At 35.5% G+C, this 22,030-nt stretch overlaps 2 protein-coding genes across 2 annotated transcripts; both read right to left on the bottom strand.

The window, feature by feature from the left end:
* Nucleotides 1-2,790: 2,790 nt before the first annotated feature.
* Nucleotides 2,791-3,699, bottom strand: LOC143391674 (olfactory receptor 4C6-like). The gene has a single exon (XM_076844433.1). It carries the CDS (start codon nucleotides 3,697-3,699, stop codon nucleotides 2,791-2,793), a length of 909 nt encoding a protein of 302 aa, XP_076700548.1.
* Nucleotides 3,700-10,566: 6,867 nt separating this feature from the next.
* On the bottom strand, nucleotides 10,567-20,261 carry LOC143390330 (olfactory receptor 4C3D-like). The gene is made up of 2 exons (XM_076842772.1): nucleotides 20,248-20,261; nucleotides 10,567-11,494 (listed from the first exon to the last, which is right to left on the bottom strand). Exons 1-2 carry the CDS (start codon nucleotides 20,259-20,261, stop codon nucleotides 10,567-10,569), a joined length of 942 nt encoding a protein of 313 aa, XP_076698887.1.
* Nucleotides 20,262-22,030: the final 1,769 nt, after the last annotated feature.

Genomic DNA, 22,030 nt, shown 5'->3' on the forward strand with positions numbered 1-22,030 from the left:
CACCAAGTTAATCCATATGAATGGATGAATCCACTGTTTATGTTACAACTCTCATAATCTGAACATTTCACTTCTGAACAGTAGTGAATTGTCTCCTATATGAGCTTTTGGGGGACACCTCATATCCAAAATAGAACAGTTACCATTAAGTTTGATGTGTGCCCCTTGTTTTTGATAAATATTATTCTTCCAGTTAAAGTGCCCTTCTATTCCTACTTTTCTATGCCTTTATATCATAAAGAGTATTAAATTTTTCAAATTCTAATTATGCAGATAATCATATGGTTATTGGTAAGAGCTAGTTACCATAAAAAATTAAGATTTGTTTTACATGTTAATGTGTTAGAAAAAGTATGTGTTTACTGAGCAAAACTATTAAATGTGAATTAATATGAGGGATCTATAGAACACAGAGGACAAGAAATTTTTGGAAGTTAAGAGGCTAGCAATAATTTCAGCATGAATTACCAGAATGGGTTTTTGCATGGTAATAGAAAAATATAGATTCTGGTCCTAATTTTGACACTTAAAAATTATCAAGCAAATTATAAACATTTAAGATTAGGGATCTCATTTTGGCCTTCCACTGTAATTTTGTAATCAAACTAAGAAAATTATCTACACTGTCTTATGTACACCAATTGTCATACTTCTTTCAGAAGGTAACAAAATATAAAATGAATCTAGGTATTTAATTCCAAAATAGTCTCATCATGCAGTAAATATTATCTTCTACTAATGATACAGCAAAGGGTAAGTGAAAGCTGTGTGCAGCTATTTTTATGCTATTTCTAAATTCATCTATAAATCCAGTCTGATCTGATTTTTAATTGTAGTCTAATATTAGAGTCTCCTTGATGTCATTGCTCTGTTTTAACTTGAGAATGAAAAACTAATAGTATTGTCTACCAGGGTCTGGTCTGATCTGCTTTTCCTGTCTCACTTTGTCCTACAGCCCCACTCCAACTGCAGTGCACTGATTCCTCCACTTCTGGCTTCTTTCTCTGTAACATTTTTTCTTCCCATAGATATGTTTGAGAATATTTTTTCTTTTCATTCAGATTTCAGCTTAAAAATTTCTCTCAGAAAGTTCTCTTGCCCACTTCTCCAGAGTTCCCCAGTCACCTTTGTTCTACTCCCTTAAGATTTTCTGAACATGTGATTGCTCTATGATTTTTTAATTTTCATTTTCGTAAGTTGTCTATCTTCAGCACTAACATATAGGATGTGAGATGTAAAGATGAGTTTTCTTACTCATTGCTTATTCAACTCCTAGCAAAGTATCCAACTTTATACAAACTCAGCAAATATCTTTTAATGAACAAATGAATCTTGAAGTTACACATACAGTTGGGGATTATTACAGCTAGATGCTTATTGCACATGCATATTTTATTTCAAAATACAAATATTTGATTTAAATATTGCCTTATTTGAGGACACAGCTCATGCTGAAATTATTGTCTTCACATATATCATGCATATTTGTCTTAATAAGGAAACAATTTGCTAAATCATGCTAGGACCTTAGGCTCCCACATACTCCAATAAGGATGGTGGCTTAAAACACTCTCAGAGTCTTTTAGTCTTTTCCACAGCAGAATCTTGGAGAAAAAAAAAATCTTTTGGAATTGAATATATGCATTTTGAAGTTAACAGCAAAATCATTTTCCCCATAATTAATAAAATAGGTCTAGGTGTGCATAATTAAAAAGAACCAATAAAATAAATAAATAGGCTTATACACTTGCTTTAGTCCCATAAAGAATATATAACTTCAAGACATAGACAATTGATTTGAAAGCATCTTGACTTGACCATGAGTAAAACTTGTTTTGTTTCTCTGAAGAATAATAAGAGTTAGTTGAGAATTTTGGCATACTTCTGCCCTTTGCATTAAATAGCACACTAACAAATAAAAAGTGTGTCCAAATGGGACACTTGGCAGTATGCCAACTGTGCGGATTCTAACTCCCTAAAGTTATTATACATATTTGTCTTCCCCATTTCTTTATGCTTATTTGCAAATATTTTAAACCTTTAAGTCTTTTTTATACTAGGAGTCATCCAATAATATTTATTAAGCACATATTGGGTAACCAGGAGTGTTCTCACCCCTGGGGCTACAGCAGAAAGGAATAAAAATAATCCCTGCATTGACAATGATTATGATTTGGGGAGCAGAAAACAGAATATGGAACTCAAGAAGTATTTCCAGCTATAATTTGTGATTGTAGATGTTGAGGGTACAACCTGGGTGTAGAAGTGGAGGACTGCTGAAGGGAAAGACATCAGGAAATTCTCTCTCTTTCTCTCTCTCTCTCTCTCTCTCTTTCAGGTAGAAGTTCATGTAAAAATAACATAAAATAAAAATTAAAAAAAATCAGGACACTAGCCAAGCAAAGTCCTTGGGGAAGACCATCTCTAACAGAGAAAACAACAAAACAATTAAACAAACAAAAAACCCCTAAACTTGGGAAGACTAGGATTGTTCAAAATAGAATTTAATTTAAAAGTGTGCCTAGAGGCTTGTGGGGAAGGAGAGGTAGTACAGAATGTATCTGTGTGAGGTCCTAGAGACAAGTCCTGGTTTCACAAGACACTGCAGTATCTTAACTTTTTTTTTTTTTTTTTAATGGATTCTGTTGTGGTGTGTAACTAAAGAAAATGAATAAAATAAAGTGGTTGCTGGTGCCCAATGCATTGGAGTTATGGAGACACTAAAACTCCACTGGCATTGTAAGGCAAATTTGTTCCTTGGTCTGTAATTCAGTGACTACCCAGGGTCCCTCATTTCACCCATAGTTTCCTCATGGCATGTTTAACCTCTGCATTCCGCAAGGTGTAGATCAAGGGATTTAACATGGGTTCAACAACGGTAAAGGACACAGCCATTGCCTTGTCTATGGGGTAAGTGACCACAGGCCTCACATATAAGAAAATACATGGCACAAAGAATAACACCACCACAGTGAGGTGGGAGCTACACGTGGAGAGGGCTTTGCGCCTCCCTTCAGAGCTGTAAGACTTCAGGGAGCAGAGGATGACCACGTAGGAGGCCACGAGGAGGAGGAAGATGGTCATACACATCACCCCACTGTTGAGGATGACCAAGAGACCCAGGACATGGGTGTCCATGCAGGCCAGTTTCAACAATGGGAACAAGTCACACATAAAGTGATCGATGATATTGGGGCCACAGAAAGGTATTTGATACATGAAAAGAAGCTGTATGGTTGCGTGCATGGACCCGCCCAGCCAGGCCCCTCCCACCATCAGGCAGCACACTCGGGGACTCATGATGCTGGTGTAGTGCAGGGGCTTACAGATGGCCACGTAGCGGTCACAGGCCATCACGGCGAGCAGGATGATGCCCACACCGCCAAAGAAATGCTCTGCAAAAAGCTGGGTCAAGCAGCCTTTGAGGGAGATGGTGGTGCTCTCAGAGAGGGAGACCACAATCAACTTGGGGGCAATGACGGAAGAGTAGGTGACATCCATGAGGGACAAGGAAGTAAGGAAAAAATACATGGGAGACTTCAGACTCTGACTTGCACTTATGGTTACCACAATGAGGAGGTTTCCCAGTACTGTGACCACATACATGACTAGAAACAAACCAGAGAGTATTCTCCTCAACTCTGGGTTCTTCGTAATGCCCAAAAGGATGAATACAGTCACGTTGTTTGGATTCTCCATTGAATGTGGACTGAGGTCAGCGTGTCCCTCTGCACTGGAATATTTGCAAAAGGAATATCAGTTTTGATTAGCAATCACTAAGTGCACTGGACATTTTTTTTTTTTTTTTTTTTTTTTTGCATGCTGTCCCATACCCTTTTCACCTAACTTTTCCTGCAGTCTTTGCTACAGAAATCAGCTAATTAAAAGCCTAACAGCAGCTTGATCCTACTGATCCATACAACAGCTCTTCCTCCCTCTGGTACAACTTCTGCTCTCTGTTCCACTGGTTATTCTTTGTGATACTTAAGAACCCTGCTGCATGGCAGCAGTGCATACCTACACCTGGAAACATGAAGAAATTAACACCTTTGGGAAAACCCTTGACCACTAGTGAAGAGGACCCAATGGATAAATGAGTAAATGGCTTAACATTTTTTTCCCTGTCTCATTTTCTCCAATATTTCCATTCTGTTTTCCAAAATAAACCACCTACATGGAAACCTTTCTCTCAGCTCCTATTGGTTTGGTTTTTTTTTTTTTTTTTTTTTTTTTAGAATATCAGGCTAGGTTGCTAACCTTCATTTAGCACACTCAAGAACTTAGAAAATATATAAGTTTCCGTTGATTTTTCCCATATATTCATTGAATACATAGAATATGCTAGTTGAAGAACTGTGAAATGGGTCCTATGTGAAGGACTCTGTATTTATTGTGCATTATACTCTTCCCTTCTACATGTCTACCTTCTAAAATTGAATTGTGATAATAATAATTATTATTGTATAGTACTGCTATTCAACTAGTTCCTACTGTGTCTTAATATCCCATGAAATATTTTCTTTTTTTAGAGATAAGATAATAAGACTTGGTTATAATTCTTAACTAGTAATTAATAATTAATAAAAATTCTATTAATGTTTCACATGTGCTTATTAAAGAAAATTAAGCCTTAAGCTTTTTATCAGCTCCAGAAACCCAGATCTACATTCTAGCTAACACCATCCTTACGCAGCCTGAGTTGGCAATTCACTGTAACCTCCCAGCTTTCTATTACTACTGCCTATGCCCTCCATTAGCAAATCTATCACTGTACCTTCTCCATCCCTTACTTCTTCTCCTCTACCAGCTTCATCATTGTCATCCTGATCTTTATTACATGCACCTATATAGATCATATTAGCAACAATTCAATTATCTTCTTGGCTCATATTTCTATTAAAATTGCATGTTGGCTTTAACTCTTTAGGAAGATGCTTAAGTATGGCTAATTTATTATATTTTAATCATATTTCTAATAATGTGCTATACTAGTAAACACGAGTCATTTAATTAAGTTTAATTAAATAAATACAATGGAATTCCTGCATGGGAAACTGCATTAAACCATGAAGCCCAAGCATTGCTGCTATCAGTTCTTGCCTGCAGAAATGACAGTATCCTCTTCTGGGCATGGCTGCTATTATTCTGCCATCCTGGTTCAAATATCTTATTTACCATCTGTAGCATTTCCTTTCTTAGACATGCTTTAACCACAATCAGAAGCTGCACCATACCTTTCACTCTTCATTCAGTGTTGAATCATTGCCATCAAATCCTCCTTGTGATGTTAATTTTTGACAACTTGCCAAAAGAGATTAAAGTACAGCCAGCTGCAAATTGTTGATAGCTCAAGGCTCTTCATCCTGAGACCAATTTGTGCCTATAAATAAAACAAATAGATGAACTGCTGACATGTTTAAAACATAATTGTGTCCCTGTTAGGTGGTTTCAATTATCTCCACAACTTCAAACTATTTCCTCAAATTAATAGAAATATGTTTAATATTCAAGTAAAATTTCAAGGTTACCTTAAAAAAGTTCAGTCTGGTATCTGATGAAGCAAATAAGTAGAAGTCAAAACTGTGTAAGTAAAATGTCTATGATTGCATAGAGGAGACAAAGGTGTAGCCCCATCCAGGTGTACTCACATGAACTTTCTTCTCCAGAATTAGGAATCATAGCAAAGTAGAGGTTCAAAATAAGTAGGGACCTGCACAGAGAATAAACAAAGCAATCATTCAAAGAGGGATCATTCCAATAGAAATAAACTTTCTAATGAAAAGAAAGATTATAAAACGCACTCGAAGTATCCACACACTTAAATAAGAACAAGCACTGTAGTTGGCACAAGACTATGTTTCCTCTAAACAGGATAAGTTGCCAAAAGGAAAAAAAAAAAAAAAAAAAAAAGAAGGGGGGTGGATCTCTAATAAATTTTTGAGCTTAATTTACAAACAATCTCCAACCCAAGTTTTAGAAGAAATACCATCAATAAAATGTTATCCTTCGGGTAATAGACATGGGGTAAAAACTACTGAGTGCCAATTTCAAGTGGTGCAGAATTCCAAATGTGCATATTTGCATCATTCCAATTGGATCCCTTTGTGGCTATTTCTCCTCCGACTGAGAGTTAATGACTGAACCAGCAATTCCCATCTGCCCTTGCAGTGATTGGTGTTTCCCCAGAGGCAGAGCCTCACTAGAGCCAGGCCAAGCTGATGATTTACAAGCAAAGAACAGATCATAGTATTAACCATTCAGTTATTTGTTCCACAATTAAACTTTCTTCAATGCAGAATGGCCACTCTGTGACCATCTGTTCATTTTTTTTTTTTTTAATACCTATGACTGAACCCAGGGTTGCTTAAGCACTAAGCCACATCCACAGTCCTCCTCCTCCTCCTCCTTCTCCTCCTCGTCTTCCTCCTCCTCCTCCTCCTCCTCCTCCCCCTCCTCCTCCTCCTCCCCCTCCTCCTACTCCTCCTTCCTCCTCCCCCTCCTCCTCCTCCTCCCCCTCCTCCTACTCCTCCTTCCTTTTCCCCCTCCTCTCCCCCCTTCCCCTCCTCTTCCTCCTCCCCCCCTCCCCTCCTCCTCCTCCTCCCCATCCTCGTCCTCCTCCCCGTCCTCCTCCTCTTCTTCTTTTTTTTAATTTCTATTTTGAGACAGGATCTTATTACATTGCCGAGAACCTCTCTAAGTTGCTGAGGCTGGCTTTGAACTAGACATCCTCCTGCCTCAGCCTCCAGAGTAACTGTAATTACAGGCATGTGCCACAAGTCCTGGCTCACAATATAAATTATTTAAAACTGAATGACTTATTTTGGCTACCTTGCAAGTACAAGAATCAAATTTTTTTTCACTTCGTCTGCTACTCCATCTATTGAAACTAGGTCATATCTACCTGCAGGATAGCTGCCATTGTTTAAAAATTTTTTAAATATCTCAGAAAAATTCTCATGCCATAACAGCATTCTCAAATAATACATTTTCGATGTGGAAATATTTGGACTTTCAGCCTGAATTTTTTTTTTAACTTCAATATTAAAACATACTAATATACTACATTCACAACATATTTTACAGTTTTTTTTAACATATTTATCTATAAATCCTAGGGAGTCTTCTGAGAGAATAAAGTGACTCCATTTTAGGAAATATGATCCTCAGAACTGACAGGAGAAACTCTGCATTTGGATTCTTAAAATAATACTCTGAATTTACTCCGTGTTCTAACCTAACCATTTAGAAATGGATCTGACAGGGATGTTCAACCTTATCTCTTTATTACGATCTCCCATGAGGAAATTTGAAAGATTATTTTCCCCCTAATCACGCTGCTTCTGAAATTTTAATATCTCAGACACAGTATCTACCTTTTATACATGTTATGGACATCTGCACTTTAAGTGGAAAATCACTAAGATTTTTTTTTTCATCCCCCAATATGGTATTTTCATATATTCATGATATATTTCATATATCATGTCCATTACATTAGGTAACTATGTTATTTTTTAAGAAATAAAAAATAATGTGGTTGTTTACATTTGGGTCTAACTAAAATTCTAGCTATTCTTCAGAACACAAGTCTGTGTCTGGTTCTTAAGTTCTGCATCACACATTTAAAACTATTTTCTTCAACATGTTTACTATTGTACTAACAGAATTATATTATGTATGATACGTTTGTTTGTTATACACCTATTTCTTGGAATTTAAGTTTGAACACCATTCTTGTTTATATTGTGACACATCGTATATCTAGTTCATGAAATTATCTGACTTACTCTAAACACCAAACAACATTTTGAAATAGATAAGTGAAAATTTCCTGATAGTAACTCTCCATATAGGCACTTTCAAGTAACCATATTAATGCTATGGAAGAGTCTGGGGAAATCCCCGTAGAAGCATCATTTGTCTCTGCAGGTTCCTAACCTTATTTCCATAAGGGGCGTCAAGTTACCTCCCCAACTGCATCGCTTATTCTTCTTCTACGCATCTCTCTCACCATGCGTCAGTTTCCTTGAAATTGAACCTCTATCACTAACTACTCAGTCCTGGAGCCCTGGACTTTCCACTTTGGATGGTGGTCATACATGTGTGGAATGAGATCGTCCGATGGCTTTTACCTGACAGGAGGAATAAAGAGAGTGTGGGAAACCTGGGAAGTGGAGGCCAAGCAGAGCTAAAGGGAGGAAGGTACCCCCCAAATAAACATGGAGATAAAACTGAGAACAATCTTCATGACACAGCTAGTGGCCAGGTCTGTGTTTTGATGTTTTGCATGACAGGACCAAGAAGTGTTGTGACAAGAATGGCAGAGAGGGTAGAATCCCAAAGATTTAAAACCTCGATTAGCCTGAGTCTCACTTTCTTTTGGTAGAAAATGGCATTCAAAGATACAATTTGCTACATTAAGAGAGTTAAAATATGTAAAGGACCTAACAATATATATGCCTCATAATTGGCCTTAACTATATATATAGTTCACTTACTTTCCTTGTTAAGTAGTGTCTAATATTTTCACTAAATTGAGTGTACAGATTAAACCAAGTATCCTTATATATTAAATTATTTTCTTGTTCATCTTAAGAGCTTTTAGAAGAAAACATACGGTTTTCCTTTTAGGTTATTTTATTTTTAAACACTAGAAAAAAAAATCAGATGCAGTATCTTCACGAGAGATTTTTAATGATGAATGCCAAGTATCATTTTAACAATCCCTAAAATATTTGCAAACCAGTAAGACTGTCTACTGAAGAAGTCAGGGTTACTTACATCTCTTCCTTCAGTTCTTACACCTTCCAAGATTGTTGTTGACAATTTATAATCTCATTGATCTCACCTCTCCACTGAGCGGTTGGTATAACCTCAAAGACAGAATCATTGGCCTGAGTTTCCCCCTTTAAACTCTCTTTTAACTTGGATTAGAAATAACAGTTTTCTCAATGCTGCTCCCCCATCCTTACTTCTGAATTACTTGTGTCTTGTGTCTATCATAAGGCAAAGTGAATCACAATTTATTTACTCTGGAGTCTGTAGAAATGTTTATTTATTTATTTTACCAGCAATGAAAACTTAAGCATTCTTACTGGATCAAGGGCTGACTACATCACCTTCCAGGTGTAAACTTTATGAATAAAATGTTCTATTTCTTATGATTTTGAGACATTCATGCATAAGTCAGAATATACAGTCACCCCCCCCCCCTGCAAAAAAAAAAAAAAAAAAAAAAACAGCAAGTGTTATATATCTGATTTTACTGCATGGTCAAATTATGGGAGAAACAGCTCCAAGTGACCAGTGAGTATGAGAAAGGGAACATTTGTCTGAAGAAGCAGGATTGGGACAGTTGTAATAAGAGAAGTTTGATTCACAAAGACATTTGTAGTAACATAGACTGACCTGATATTTTCTGAACTCATAGAGAAGCATTGCTGCTGAAATATGTTGCCACAAGTCAGAAAAGGATACAACATATTTGGCATCATTTTTCTCCAAGGATAAAGTGAATCTTGAGACTACATATGAAGTCCTTATGTGTACACATTTACATATGACAAACAACTGTGTTTTATTGAAGAAAGTAGAACTGAGTGTTGGAAGACCCAGATTCCAATTTGATAGCTGAAACTCTTGGATGTGTATATGAGAAAAGTACATTAGACAAAGTTTCTGAGCTCCACTTTGTTTCTTTGTAAATTGGGAACAGTTATCTTGAAACTACCAGTGTAGTACATATATTAAATTATATAAATAAAGTGAATGTGTTCAATATATAAAAAATATATATTCATTTAAAATAAATATAGGTATAAAACTTATCACACCCAACACTTTTATGATCTTATGCCTTTTTGTTGAGATTAAATTAAAAAAAATGTTTATACTTGTTTCTGAAAATGGCTCCTAATGTATTGGTAAGAAAAAATATCCTTTATGTTCAAGAAAAACTGTAAGTAATGAGGAAATCTAAGAAAATAAGAAATTAACAGTAATTTCAAAATTTCTGACTTATTTTTATGACAGGAAAAAATAGAGATAGGTCAGAAATCATTTCTTATGAGGTTATGAATTGCTTCTTTCATCCTTTTCTGAATGCCTCTCTTTTTATATATTTAGTTTGCCAAAAACAATGTAAAATAATGAAAATCAACAATGATTCTTTCACTCCCCAACTGTTGATCTCCATATGTTCATCTGAGGATTTCCTTCATCACAAAAGGCCAAGCAATTTTTTTTTTTAAATTCTAAGACCAAGGTTCTGTAAGTAGAAAGCCAATTTCACCCAAATAAACCACATATGAAAATTTTAGTAAAGTCTCACTGAAAGTGTTGAGGAATGAACACATCAAAATCATCAAACCAGAGATTTAATATTCTTATGTGAACATTGCATCTTTGGTAAAACATATTAAACATTATCAAAAGTGCTTAGCAAAAGTCTAAACACTATAAGTGCCCAATAAATGTTAGTTTTTTGTGGGGGGGGGATTTTTTTTTTTCGCCAATGACCTATAGAATGTGTTACTTCTCTCGGGGTATGTGTAGTTAAGGACAACATCACTTTCTTGGCACTATGAACCGACCAGTTACTCTTCTCTTCCACAAGCTCCTCATGGCACTTTTCACCTCTGCGTTTCTCACTGTGTAGATTATAGGGTTCAACATGGGAGTGAGGATGGCAAAGAACACAGTCACCAACTTGTCCACAGGGTAGGTGGCCACAGGACGCATGTAGGTGAATATGCAAGGCACAAAGAAGAGAACAACAACGGTGAAGTGGCAGCCACATGTGGAGAGTGCTTTGTGCCGTGCTTCAGAGCCGTGAGATTTCAGGGAGCTCAGGATGACGATGTAGGAGACGAGTAGCATGGAGAAAATGAGCAAGCACATGGCTCCACTGTTGGCTGCCACCACCATTCCAAGCAGGTAGGTGTCTCTGCAGGCCAGTTTCAATAATGGGAAGAGATCACACATGAAGTGGTCAATGACATTGGGACCACAGAAGGGCAGGCTGATCATGAAGAGAGTTTGCACAGTGGCATGCAGGATCCCTCCAATCCAGGCTACCACCACCAGGAGGCGGCAGAGTCCCTGCCTCATGATGGTCATGTAGTGCAAGGGCTTGCAGATGGCCACGTATCGGTCATAGGCCATGACGATGAGGAGGATGATCTCTGAGCCTCCCAGGAAGTGCTCCACAAAAAGCTGAGTCAGACATCCACCCAAAGTGATAGTTCTCCTCTGGTAGAGCAGGTCGATGATCATTTTGGGGGTGGTGACAGAGGTGTAGGAGGCATCTATGAAGGACAGGTAAGTGAGGAAGAAGTACATAGGAGCTGAGAGTGTGGGGCTGAGGGAGATGGTGATGGCGACGAACAGGTTGGCCAGCACGGTAAAGAGAAAAATGAACAAAAAGACAATGAAGAGGAGCCTCTGCAGGTGTGGGTTCTGTGTGAGCCCCAAGAGAACAAACCCAGTCACATTACTGGGAGGCATGAGGAGATCCTTTGAGGAAGTAGCACCTTCCTGGGGACTGAATTACCTGCAAATAAGGTAAAGAAAGATAGCAAATTAGCCATGAGAGGGTTGCAGGCTGAGGTTCACAGCACAGAGATGGGGCAGTCATGGCTACTGTGGAGCATGTCCTTGGCCACCCCTGCCCAGTGATGGTCTCAGTCATTCTTTTTCATTTTCCTCCATGATGCTCTCCTCTCCCCAGATACCTAGTACTACCGGTCACCTATAAAGCCTCTGTGGCTGACAGCTATTGTGTAATTTACTGAGAAAACACTAGGCTCTACACATGAGATCTCAGTTCTCCTGTTTCCAGTCCACGTCATCCTGCCAAGTAATCCCAGCAGTCTCTGCCTTTGAGCCCCTACATCTGTGAATTCACAAATTATAGCTCTGAGATGTAATCTGTAAGCCGTAAACTGCTGCACACTAATAAAGGCTATTCCCTCTTCCAAAATTTACATTAGAACCGAAGCTTTACCTGTGAAAGAACTTGATCAGGAAATACCTCCAGTGAGCAGGCAGATAGGAAATATATAGAAATCACAGGAGATTCACCTTCTCTGACAGCTACCATAGCAATATGCAGCTGTCTCTTTCCTTGATGTACTTAGTACAGTGTCTGGCACAGTGTCTTCAGCATCTGGCACCTGTGAGGTGATGAATAAATGCATGATGAATTCCCTCACTTCCTACATTTCCATGGATGAGGATAAACATGCTTCCCTGGTCATAAATCAAGAAAGAACACAAGTGCCCTTGTCTTCCCAATCTGCTTCTCCACACCATCTACTTTATGAAAGACATAAGTTTCTGAAACATAAACTTCAGTTCAATTTCTAGCATATTTAGGGTATGTTACTGGGTAATTTGGCTTTCAAGATAATTATAATATTAGTTAATTAATAGTGCTTATTCTTGAAAATGATGTTCTACATATAATTTAATATAGTCCCATTCATTATATTTCCAATAGAGTGGAATAAAAAAAAGCCTCTTGAATAGTATTTCAGTTCATGGAGATCTATTAAACAAAAAGAAAACCTAATTACAAGGTTTTTAAAATAGAAATTCAATGTGGATAATAGAAAGACAGTGTCACACATGATAGGTAAGGTCCTATTCAGAAACACACATATCGATACAAATGCATATATTACTCTTAATAATTGCAAGTGACCATTACACTTTCACTCACTCCACAAATATTCACTGGACACTTTTATGCATATTAAGGTATTTTTGTTCATACAAGTTGTATAAATATCTCTGCCAAAACCTTGAGTGATTCCTCCCTGGTATTTTGTTACTGCACAGCAGCATCTCATCCATTCATGAGCTGGATGGTCACCTTTACTTCTCCATGTGCTTCTGCAATGCACATTCTCCTGTCTTTGTCTTTCCATAGCATCCATCATGCATAACTCTTGGTTAAGGAATATTTCACCATGAATTGAATGGGGGAAAATCATCCTAATTTGAAGACATAAATTCCCCCAATGAAATGAACAGGAAAAAAAATTCATATAACCAAATGTATTCTGCAAAAACAAAAAAAGACATGATTTCTTTCCCTTTCAAAGTTTAAAAAGACAAAGGGTTTTCATTCTTAATTTTCAAAAGCTTTTACATAAGTGAAAAAGAAGTATAGAAGCTTCATTATATTCCGTTATTTTGAGGTCTATTTGGTAGATCTCAAAGAGTATGGTTAACATAAAATAAAAAGAAGCAATTAGCAAAAGTGATTAAGAAATAATTATGAAGAAGTGGACCATCATTTTGTCTTATGTCTTTGACTTTACAATACTCTTTCTGGAATTGAACCCTAAGGAAAATATTTTCACAAGAGGAGAATTCTTAGGTAAAAATGTGTTCAGCAAAACTATAAAGAACCTTGGAAGACAGGAAATTGTGTAGAAGGTTCAACATTAGAGCAGTTTATGAGTATACTATAGTGCATCCCCTTGCATAATGGATAGCTGTTAACAGATTTTTAAAATATGCAATTCTTTTGTTGTAATAATGTGGGTAAAATTCAGAATGTAAATTTTAATGAATAATATAATTATGATTGATTTAAATCATTATTTCTAAAGGGAAAAAAGACCCAAAATATTTTTACTCCTAAATTGGTTGGATTACAGTTGATTCAATTTTTCTTGTGGATTACATGCTAAAGAAAAGTTTGAAACCACAGCAGCTTGGTGAAGATAAGTCATCATATGATTTTTAGGGTGCATTTAATCCTGAGAATTTGTAATTACATGGTTTCTCACCTATTAACTTGTCTGACAAGCTCCATGGCCAGGGCCCCAAGCAGCTTCTAATTCACCAAAAGGTAAAGTTAGGTAAAAATGTCGTGTAGCTCAGCAAAAATGAATCTTTTTGATTTATAAGTGCACCATTGGATGATGCCTTCCTCTGGAGACTTAGCAAGAGCTGCCACATATCCTGTTTGCAGACAATTTCTGTTAACTGTCTTAGTTGTGGCTAATTAGATCTCAGGGGCGTTTCATTATCAGCAGACCTTGCCACAAGCCAATTATTTTACCTTAACAGAATATTAGAGAACTTTCACAGCACTCATGTTTAATTGTCAACTTTTTCCTTAAGTCCACACAAATACAAATCACTCTGTCAAGAAAAAACAAAGCAAAAATGAGTCTTTGCCATTACAGAATTTGGATATTTAACAATACAGGAATTTAATATATTAGCATGGAGTTTGAATATTTGGTATGGTATAAATTAGACATTTGAGTAGGTAACTATCTTATTTATTAAATTTTATTATAATATTTTCTTTATCAACCCATCTTTCATTGTTACACTTTTTGTTGTTGTTTGTGTAGTACTGGGGATGGAACCCCAGATCTTGAGCATGCTAGACAAGCCCTCTACCACTGAGCTACACTCCTAGACCTGTAATCCAAGTTTTAAGAACAGCACTTCACATCAGGAACAATTCACAGTACTTCTTCAAAGGAGTCGTTTCTCATGCTACCTCTAGAACTACACATTAACATCATAATGAAAATAATTATATTCTCAAATTACATTTAGACATGTTGAATGCATTTTTTCAACCATTTAAATTTAATGTAATAAAATTCCTCTGTAAAGACAAAAGGCATCAATATTCCTGCCTGATAACTCGGAAAACTGAGTTAGAGAATCAAAACATCATCTGCCAAGGTAACACAAAAGCATTGGGTCAAGTTCCTTATTCTTAGATTGTGTTTTTTTATATTTCTCTTGTTCTTTGAACATATGGTTTGAAATATGAAATTCATCCAGTTGACCAAGGCCTGTTAGATTGACAGGATTCTGCTGTTGTTTTTGTTTTGAGTGTTGAGGATTGAACTCAAGGCCTCATGTTTTTCAGACAAGCACTACCCAATGAGTTATATCCTCAACCTCTAGATTAACAGTTGTTGTTTTTTTAAGCACTCAGAATATTTGAATTTAAGATATCCGTCTCTTGAACCAAAGAGAATGTCTTCTATTGAGTCACATGTTTTGTGTGAAAGGAGGCAGCATAACCCCACATAAGAACAGATTTCAGCATTCTCACCAAAATTGAAATGATAAGTTAGTGAGAAAATGGTGTTCATTAGCTCCACTGAAACTTTTATAATGTGTACATGGATTCAATCACCATACTGTATTTCACTGAAACTTTTATAATGTGTACATGGATTCAATCACCATACTGTATTTCATAAACATATACAATTATCATATGTCAATTGAAAATAAACTACCAAATACAAAAAGAGGAAAGAAAATTAAGAGAACTTAAATTGAAAAGATACTATTGTCCACCAAATAATCTTAAAATAATATGATTACACATATAAGGAATTAAATGCATCCAATTTTCTTGGTCTCTAAAGGGCATAACACATTTCACTTAAAGATTAATTTATATGGCCGATTCAGAATAAATACACTAAATTACCAAAAGAGAATGGCAATACAAATGGAATCGCAGAAAGTGAAAGTACTCTTTGCTGCTGAGAAATAATGAATATCATGTAGATGAGCAGGAATGTGACAAGCAGAACTTTTGCCCTTCAGGATTCTGGATGAGGTCCAGGAGGATAAATTCAGTCACATTGTTACTGTTTTACATGTGATCTTCTGAAGCTGGTAACCTTAGGTAGCAAAGTCTGCAAAGTAGAGGGCCAATAATGAATTTGAGATGATCCCAAGTTCTACTTCAGAAATGGAAATGATCAGAACATGTAGTGTTCAGGTAGGAATAGGCCACAATGAAACCCACGATTCAGTGCAATCACAATGCACTAATAAAAAACAATATTTATAAAAAGAAAAATGGGATGCCTTTCCCAACTGTATTTTCTTGCCATGCCTCACATAGAAGAACTCACTTGAAAAGGAGCATTTGGGATTTCTTCCCACGATTATTGTATTTATTTTCATAAATTTCTTCCTTCAACATCAAAGATGAGACTTCAAGTTTCTAGCTGGCAGATATATGTGAGGGAATTTATATGCAACAGGATTTACTGAATATCCTTAAAGTCACTTTCTTCAGAATATGTATCAGGAAGACTGTATTTGTAGCAGTATAGAGTTTTTTATTTTCCTGATGACATTTTGGTCCTCCAGGACCTATCATGAAAACAAGCTCATGGGTAACAATCTCACACCTTAACTATGTAAAATAATACCTATTAAATAGAACACAAATTTACAAGCCAATATTTACATAGTTGCCTACCAAATACTTTTCTATAAGTTTCAGCAATCTAGGAATAACTCATAGTAATTAAAGAATCAGGAACACCATGAGTGCTTCCTGAATGTTGATTAGACTTTTAATTAAACTGAATTTCAAAGCTCACCAGAAATCAACTGAGCAAAATAATGAATTGACTTATTCCCCACCATGAAAATCCAATTAAAGCAATGGATTCTGTTAACACACACACACACACACACACAAACAAACAAAAAACTGAATTGACATTTATTGCAAACTTCCTACAGGTTTGCAGATGGCCACATATCAATCATAGTCAATCACCACTAGAAGAATAACTTCAGCTAACCATGAATTAATTCAAGATGTCAAAAATTTGAAGTGGAATCATGGGGGAAAACTCAATCTACACATCAAAGTGAACAGACACTGCATAGATATTTTCCCCACTTTCCCCATTTATTTACATTTGATAATGGCTAACCATGAATCAATCCAAAAGTCAAAGATTTAAATAAGAATCATGGGAAAGTAGAAATAACTCTATTCTAATAATGTGAAAATATTTGTTGATTTTAGTTAAGTCATTCTGGGAAAATTGTGTCCCACCTTTATTCCTTATTGGAAAAGCTGTGATCTTTTAACAGGTATGAATTTCTGGACGATTATCATTGACAATTTTTTCTAAACTCATGTGTTCACATTTTTTACGGTAGATCATTTTTATATTAATCTAGTTTACTTAGCCTACTCTAAAGATTATTTGATTAGAAGTCATTATTTCAGGAAGTATTTTGTTCATATTAGTAATTCTTTACTCTCTGAGTTCTTGCTGAATTAAAGATATTCATTCTTACTTGAGGAAAATAAATCCTGTGTCAGACCTTTCAGACTTAATCCTGGGCTAGTCTTATGTATCATATGTGCAATTTCTTGTTGGCAGGATTATTTTTTTAATATGCTCCTTTTCAGTGCTACATTTCTAGATGGTCATTTGTGAAAGCCAGAGGAATATTCTCTCTTTTGTGTTTCTAGGCAAGTAAAGCTACACTAAAGAATCTGAGGGAGAGTAAAAGTGTAGGCATCAAGAAAAGAAGAGAAAACCCATTAAAAACAGAGATCATCAAAGGGCACACACTGAATGAAAGAAATATGCTTTAAAATTTGTAAATCATTTGTTGGGTGATGGTGAACTCAATGAATTCATAATAGAGATGCCTTACATCTCCTGGGTTGTCAATCAGGAGGTGTCCTAAAGGGACCATTAGTATCAGCAAAGAAAAATGGAAAAATCAGATTCTAAACATAGGGATATATCCTATATGTAGAAAAAAATAGCTGCCTAAAGAAAAATTTTGAATTTTGTGGTTTCTTATACTCCATATATAAAAAACTAAGTATCTTCATTAAAAAGTTATGATTCTATATCTATATTTATAATGAAAAGTAAAGACCATTCACAGGAGCTTCTGAGCATTTAGAGATGACTTCTGGCCACATATTCTCTCCTGTTGAGCTTACAAATCCTTAATAACACTTCTTTATATATAGCATTGTAACTGCTCCACAAATATTTCAATATTAAAAATATACTTAAGGACATTATTAATCTGGACTGCTGAAAACCATTGATTTGTCTGAATGTCAGAAAATTCTATACTTTATCACTATGGTGATAAAAATTGTTATAAGCAATAGGTTTTTTTAAAGATTGAACAATAATATAAATGATATAGCTAAAATTTCCGGTCCTAATAAAAATCAAATCAGATAAATAGATATCTTTAAAAATAATTTTTAAAGAAATACCACATTTTTTTCTAGTCAACTTTTTCATAGAATTTTAAATTGCTGGATGTAAAACCTGCATGAAGTTGGATGAACTTTTAAATCAATAGTGAAGATTAATAACCAAGGGTATGGCTTCTTGCCCCATATGGAGTGTTTTACAGTTATGATTTGCTTTGCTTTGTTATTTTGCATGGCTGGGCTGGGATGCCTGCATTAGTGTAGCTTTTGAAATATCAGGTTCCAAATTCCAGTTTGGAATTTGAGCCTCAGAATTTTTTTCCAATTTTTTAAAAATTTATATATGACAGCAGAATGCATTACAATTCTTATTACATATATAGAGCACAATTCTTCATATCTCCGGTTGTATACATAGTATATTCAAACCAATTCATGTCTTCATACCTGTACTTTGGATAATAATGATCATCACATTCCACCATTATTTCTAACCCCATACCCTCTCCCTTCCCCTCCAACCCCTTTGCCCTATCTACAGTTTGTCTCTTTCTCCCATGATCCCTCTTCCTATCCCACTATGAATCAATCTCCTTATATAAAAAAAAAAAATCAGATTTGGTTTTGGGGGATTGGCTAACTTCACTTAAGATTAATTTCTCTAACTCCATCCAGTTACCTGAAAATGTCATAATTTTATTCTCTTTTATTGCTGAGTGATATTCCATTGTGTATATATGCCACATTTTTTTTTATCTACTCATCTAGTGAAGGGCATCTAGGTTGGTTCCACAGTTTAGCTATTGTGAATTGTGCTGCTATAAACATTGATGTGGCTGTGTCCTTCTAGTATGCTGTTTTAAAGTTCTTTGGATATAGACCAAGGAGAGGAATAGCTGGGTCAAATGGTGATTCTCTTCCCAATTTTCCAAGAAATCTTCATACTGCTTTCCATATTGACTGCTACAATTTGCAGTCCCACCAGCAGTGTATGAGTGTTTCCCACATCTTTGCCAACACTTATTGTTGTTTGTCTTCATAATAGTTGCCATTCTGACTGGAGTAAGATGAAATCTTAGAGTGGTTTTGATTTGCATTTCTCTAATTGCTAGAGATGTTGAACATTTTTTTTTCCATGTATTTGTTGATTGATTGTACATCATCTTCTGAGAAGTGTCTGTTCAGGTCCTTGGCCAATTTATTGATTGGGTTATTTGTTTTTTGAAGGTTTAGCTTTTTGAGTTCTTTATATACCCTTGTAATTAATGCTCTATCTGATATGTGAGGGGTAAAGATTTGCTTCTGAGATGAAGGCTCTATATTCACCTCACAGATTGTTTCTTTTGTTGTGAAGAAACTTTTTAGTTCGAGTTACATTTATTGATCCTTTATTTTAATTCTTGCGCCACAGGAGTCTTGTTAAGAAAGTTGGGGCCTAATCCCACATGGTGAAGATTAGGGCCTACATTTTCTTCTATTACACATGGGGTCTCTGGTTGTATTCCTAAATCCTTGATCCATTTTGAGTTGAGTTTTATGCATGGTGAGAGATAGGGGTTTAATTTTATTTTATTGCATATGGATTTCCAGTTTTCCCAGCACCATTTGTTGAAGAGGCTATCTTTTCTCCACTGCATGTTCTTGGCACTTTTGTCTAATATAAGGTAATTGTAATTTTATGGGTTAGTCTCTGTGTCCTCTATTCTGTACCATTGTTCTACCAATCTGTTTTGGTGTCAATACCATGCTGGTTTTGTTACTATTGCTTTGTAGCAGAGTTTAAGGTCTGGTATAGTAATGCCACCTGCTTCATTATTCCTTCTAAGGATTGCTTTAGCTATTCTGGGTCTCTTATTTTTCCAGATGAATTTCATGATTCCTTTTTCTATTTCTATGAGATATGTCATTGGAATTTTGATCAGTATTGCATTAAATCTGTATAGTGTTTTTGGTAGTATGGTCAGTTTGAAAACATTAATTTTGACTATCCAAGAGCAAGGTAGATCTTTTCACCTTCTAAGGTCTTCTTTGATTTCTTTCTTTAGGGTTCTGTAATTTTCATTATATAGATCTCTCACCTCTTTCATTAAGTTGATTCACAAGTATTTTATTTATGTATGTATGTATTTATTTATTTTTGCGGCTATTGAGAATGGGGTAGTTTTTCTCATTTCCCACTCAGAGGATTTGTCACTGATATACATAAATGCCTTTGATTTACGGGTGTTGATTTTATATCCTGTCACTTTGCTGAATTCATTCACTAGTTCTAGAAGTTTACTAGTGGAACTTTTAGGGTCTTCCAAATATAGAATCATATCATCAGCAAATAGTGCCAATTTGAGTTCTTATTTTCCTACGTGTATCCCTTTAATTTCTTTCATTTCTCTAAATGCTCTGGCCAGTGTTTCAAGAACTATGTTAAATAGAAGTGGTGAAAGAGGGCATCCTTGTCTTGTCCCAGTTTTTAGAGGGAATGTATTCAATTTTTCTCCATTTAGAATTATGTTGGCTTGAGGTTTAGCAATTCATTATGATGTGTGATGTGTTTCTGTTATCCCAAGTTTTTCTAGGGTTTTGAAAATAAAGGGGTACTGTATTTTTTCAAATGCTTTTTCTGCATCTATTGAGATGATCATACTGTTCTTATCTTTAAGTCTATTGATGTGATGAATTATATTTATTGGTTTCCATATGTTGAACCAAACTTGCATCCCTGGGATATATCCCACTGGGTCATGGTGCACAATCTTGTTGATATGTTCTTGTATTCAATTTACCAAAATTTTGTTGAGAATCTGTGCACCTCTGTTCATTAGAGATATTGGTCTGAAGTTTTCTTTTTTGTGTGTGTCTTTGCCTGGTTTTGAAATCAGAGTGACATTGATATAGAATGAGTTTGGAAGTGCTACCTCTTTTTCTATTTCCTGGAGTCAATTGGAGAGTATTGGTATTAGTACTTTTTAAAAATCTTGTAGAACTCGGCTGTGCATCCATCCAGTCCTGGGCTTTTCTTGGTTGGTAGACTTTTGATGGCATCTGCTATTTCTTCACTTGAAACTGATCTGTTTAAATTGTGTATATCATCCTGTTTCAATTTGGCCAATTATATAACTCTAGAATGTGTTGATGCTTTTAATATTTTCTATTTTATTGATGTACAGGTTTTCAAAATAATTTCTAATTATCTTCTCTATTTCTGTAGTGTTTGTTGTGATATTTCCTTTTTCATCACATATATTAGGAATTTTAGCTTTCTTTCTCCTTCTCTTCATTAGCATGGCTAAGATTTGCCAATTTTATTTGTTTTTTTCAAAGAACCAATTTTTTGTTCTGTCAATTTTTTCAATTGTTTTTTTTTTTTGTTTCAATTTCATTGATTTCAGTTCTGATTTTAATTATTTCCTGTTTTCTGCTGCTTTTGATGTTGATTTGTTATTCTTTTTCTAGGGCTTCGAGATGTAGTGTTGAATCATTTATTTGTTGACTTTTTTCTTCTTTTAAGGAATGAACTTCATGTAATGAACTTTCCTCTTAGAGCTATTTTCATAGTCCCCTAGCGATTTTGATATGTTGTATCTGTGTTTTAATTCAACTCTAAAAAATATTTACTCTCCACCTTGATGTCTCCTGCAACCCATTGTTCATTCAGTGACATATTATTAACTCTTTGGGCCCTGAAGTGGCTTTTATTTCATCATTAATTTCTAATTTCATTTCATTATGATCTGATAGAATGCAGGGTAGTATCTCTACTTTTTAAATATTTGATACGAGTTTCTTTCTGGCATTTATATGGTCTATTTTAGAGAAGGAATCGTGTGATGCTGAGAAGAAAGTATATTCTCTTGTTGAAGGTTGGAATATTCTCTATATGTCAGTTAAGTCTAAGTTACTGATTATATTATTGAGTTCTATAGTTTCTTCGTTCAGCTTTTGTTTGGAAAATTTATCTAGTGATGAAAGAGGTGTGTTAAAGTCATCCAAAATTATTGTATTGTGGTCTATTTGACTCTTGAACTTGAGAAG

The sequence above is a fragment of the Callospermophilus lateralis genome, chromosome 2 (assembly GCF_048772815.1).
Source record: "Callospermophilus lateralis isolate mCalLat2 chromosome 2, mCalLat2.hap1, whole genome shotgun sequence".
Classification (NCBI taxonomy): domain Eukaryota; kingdom Metazoa; phylum Chordata; class Mammalia; order Rodentia; family Sciuridae; genus Callospermophilus; species Callospermophilus lateralis.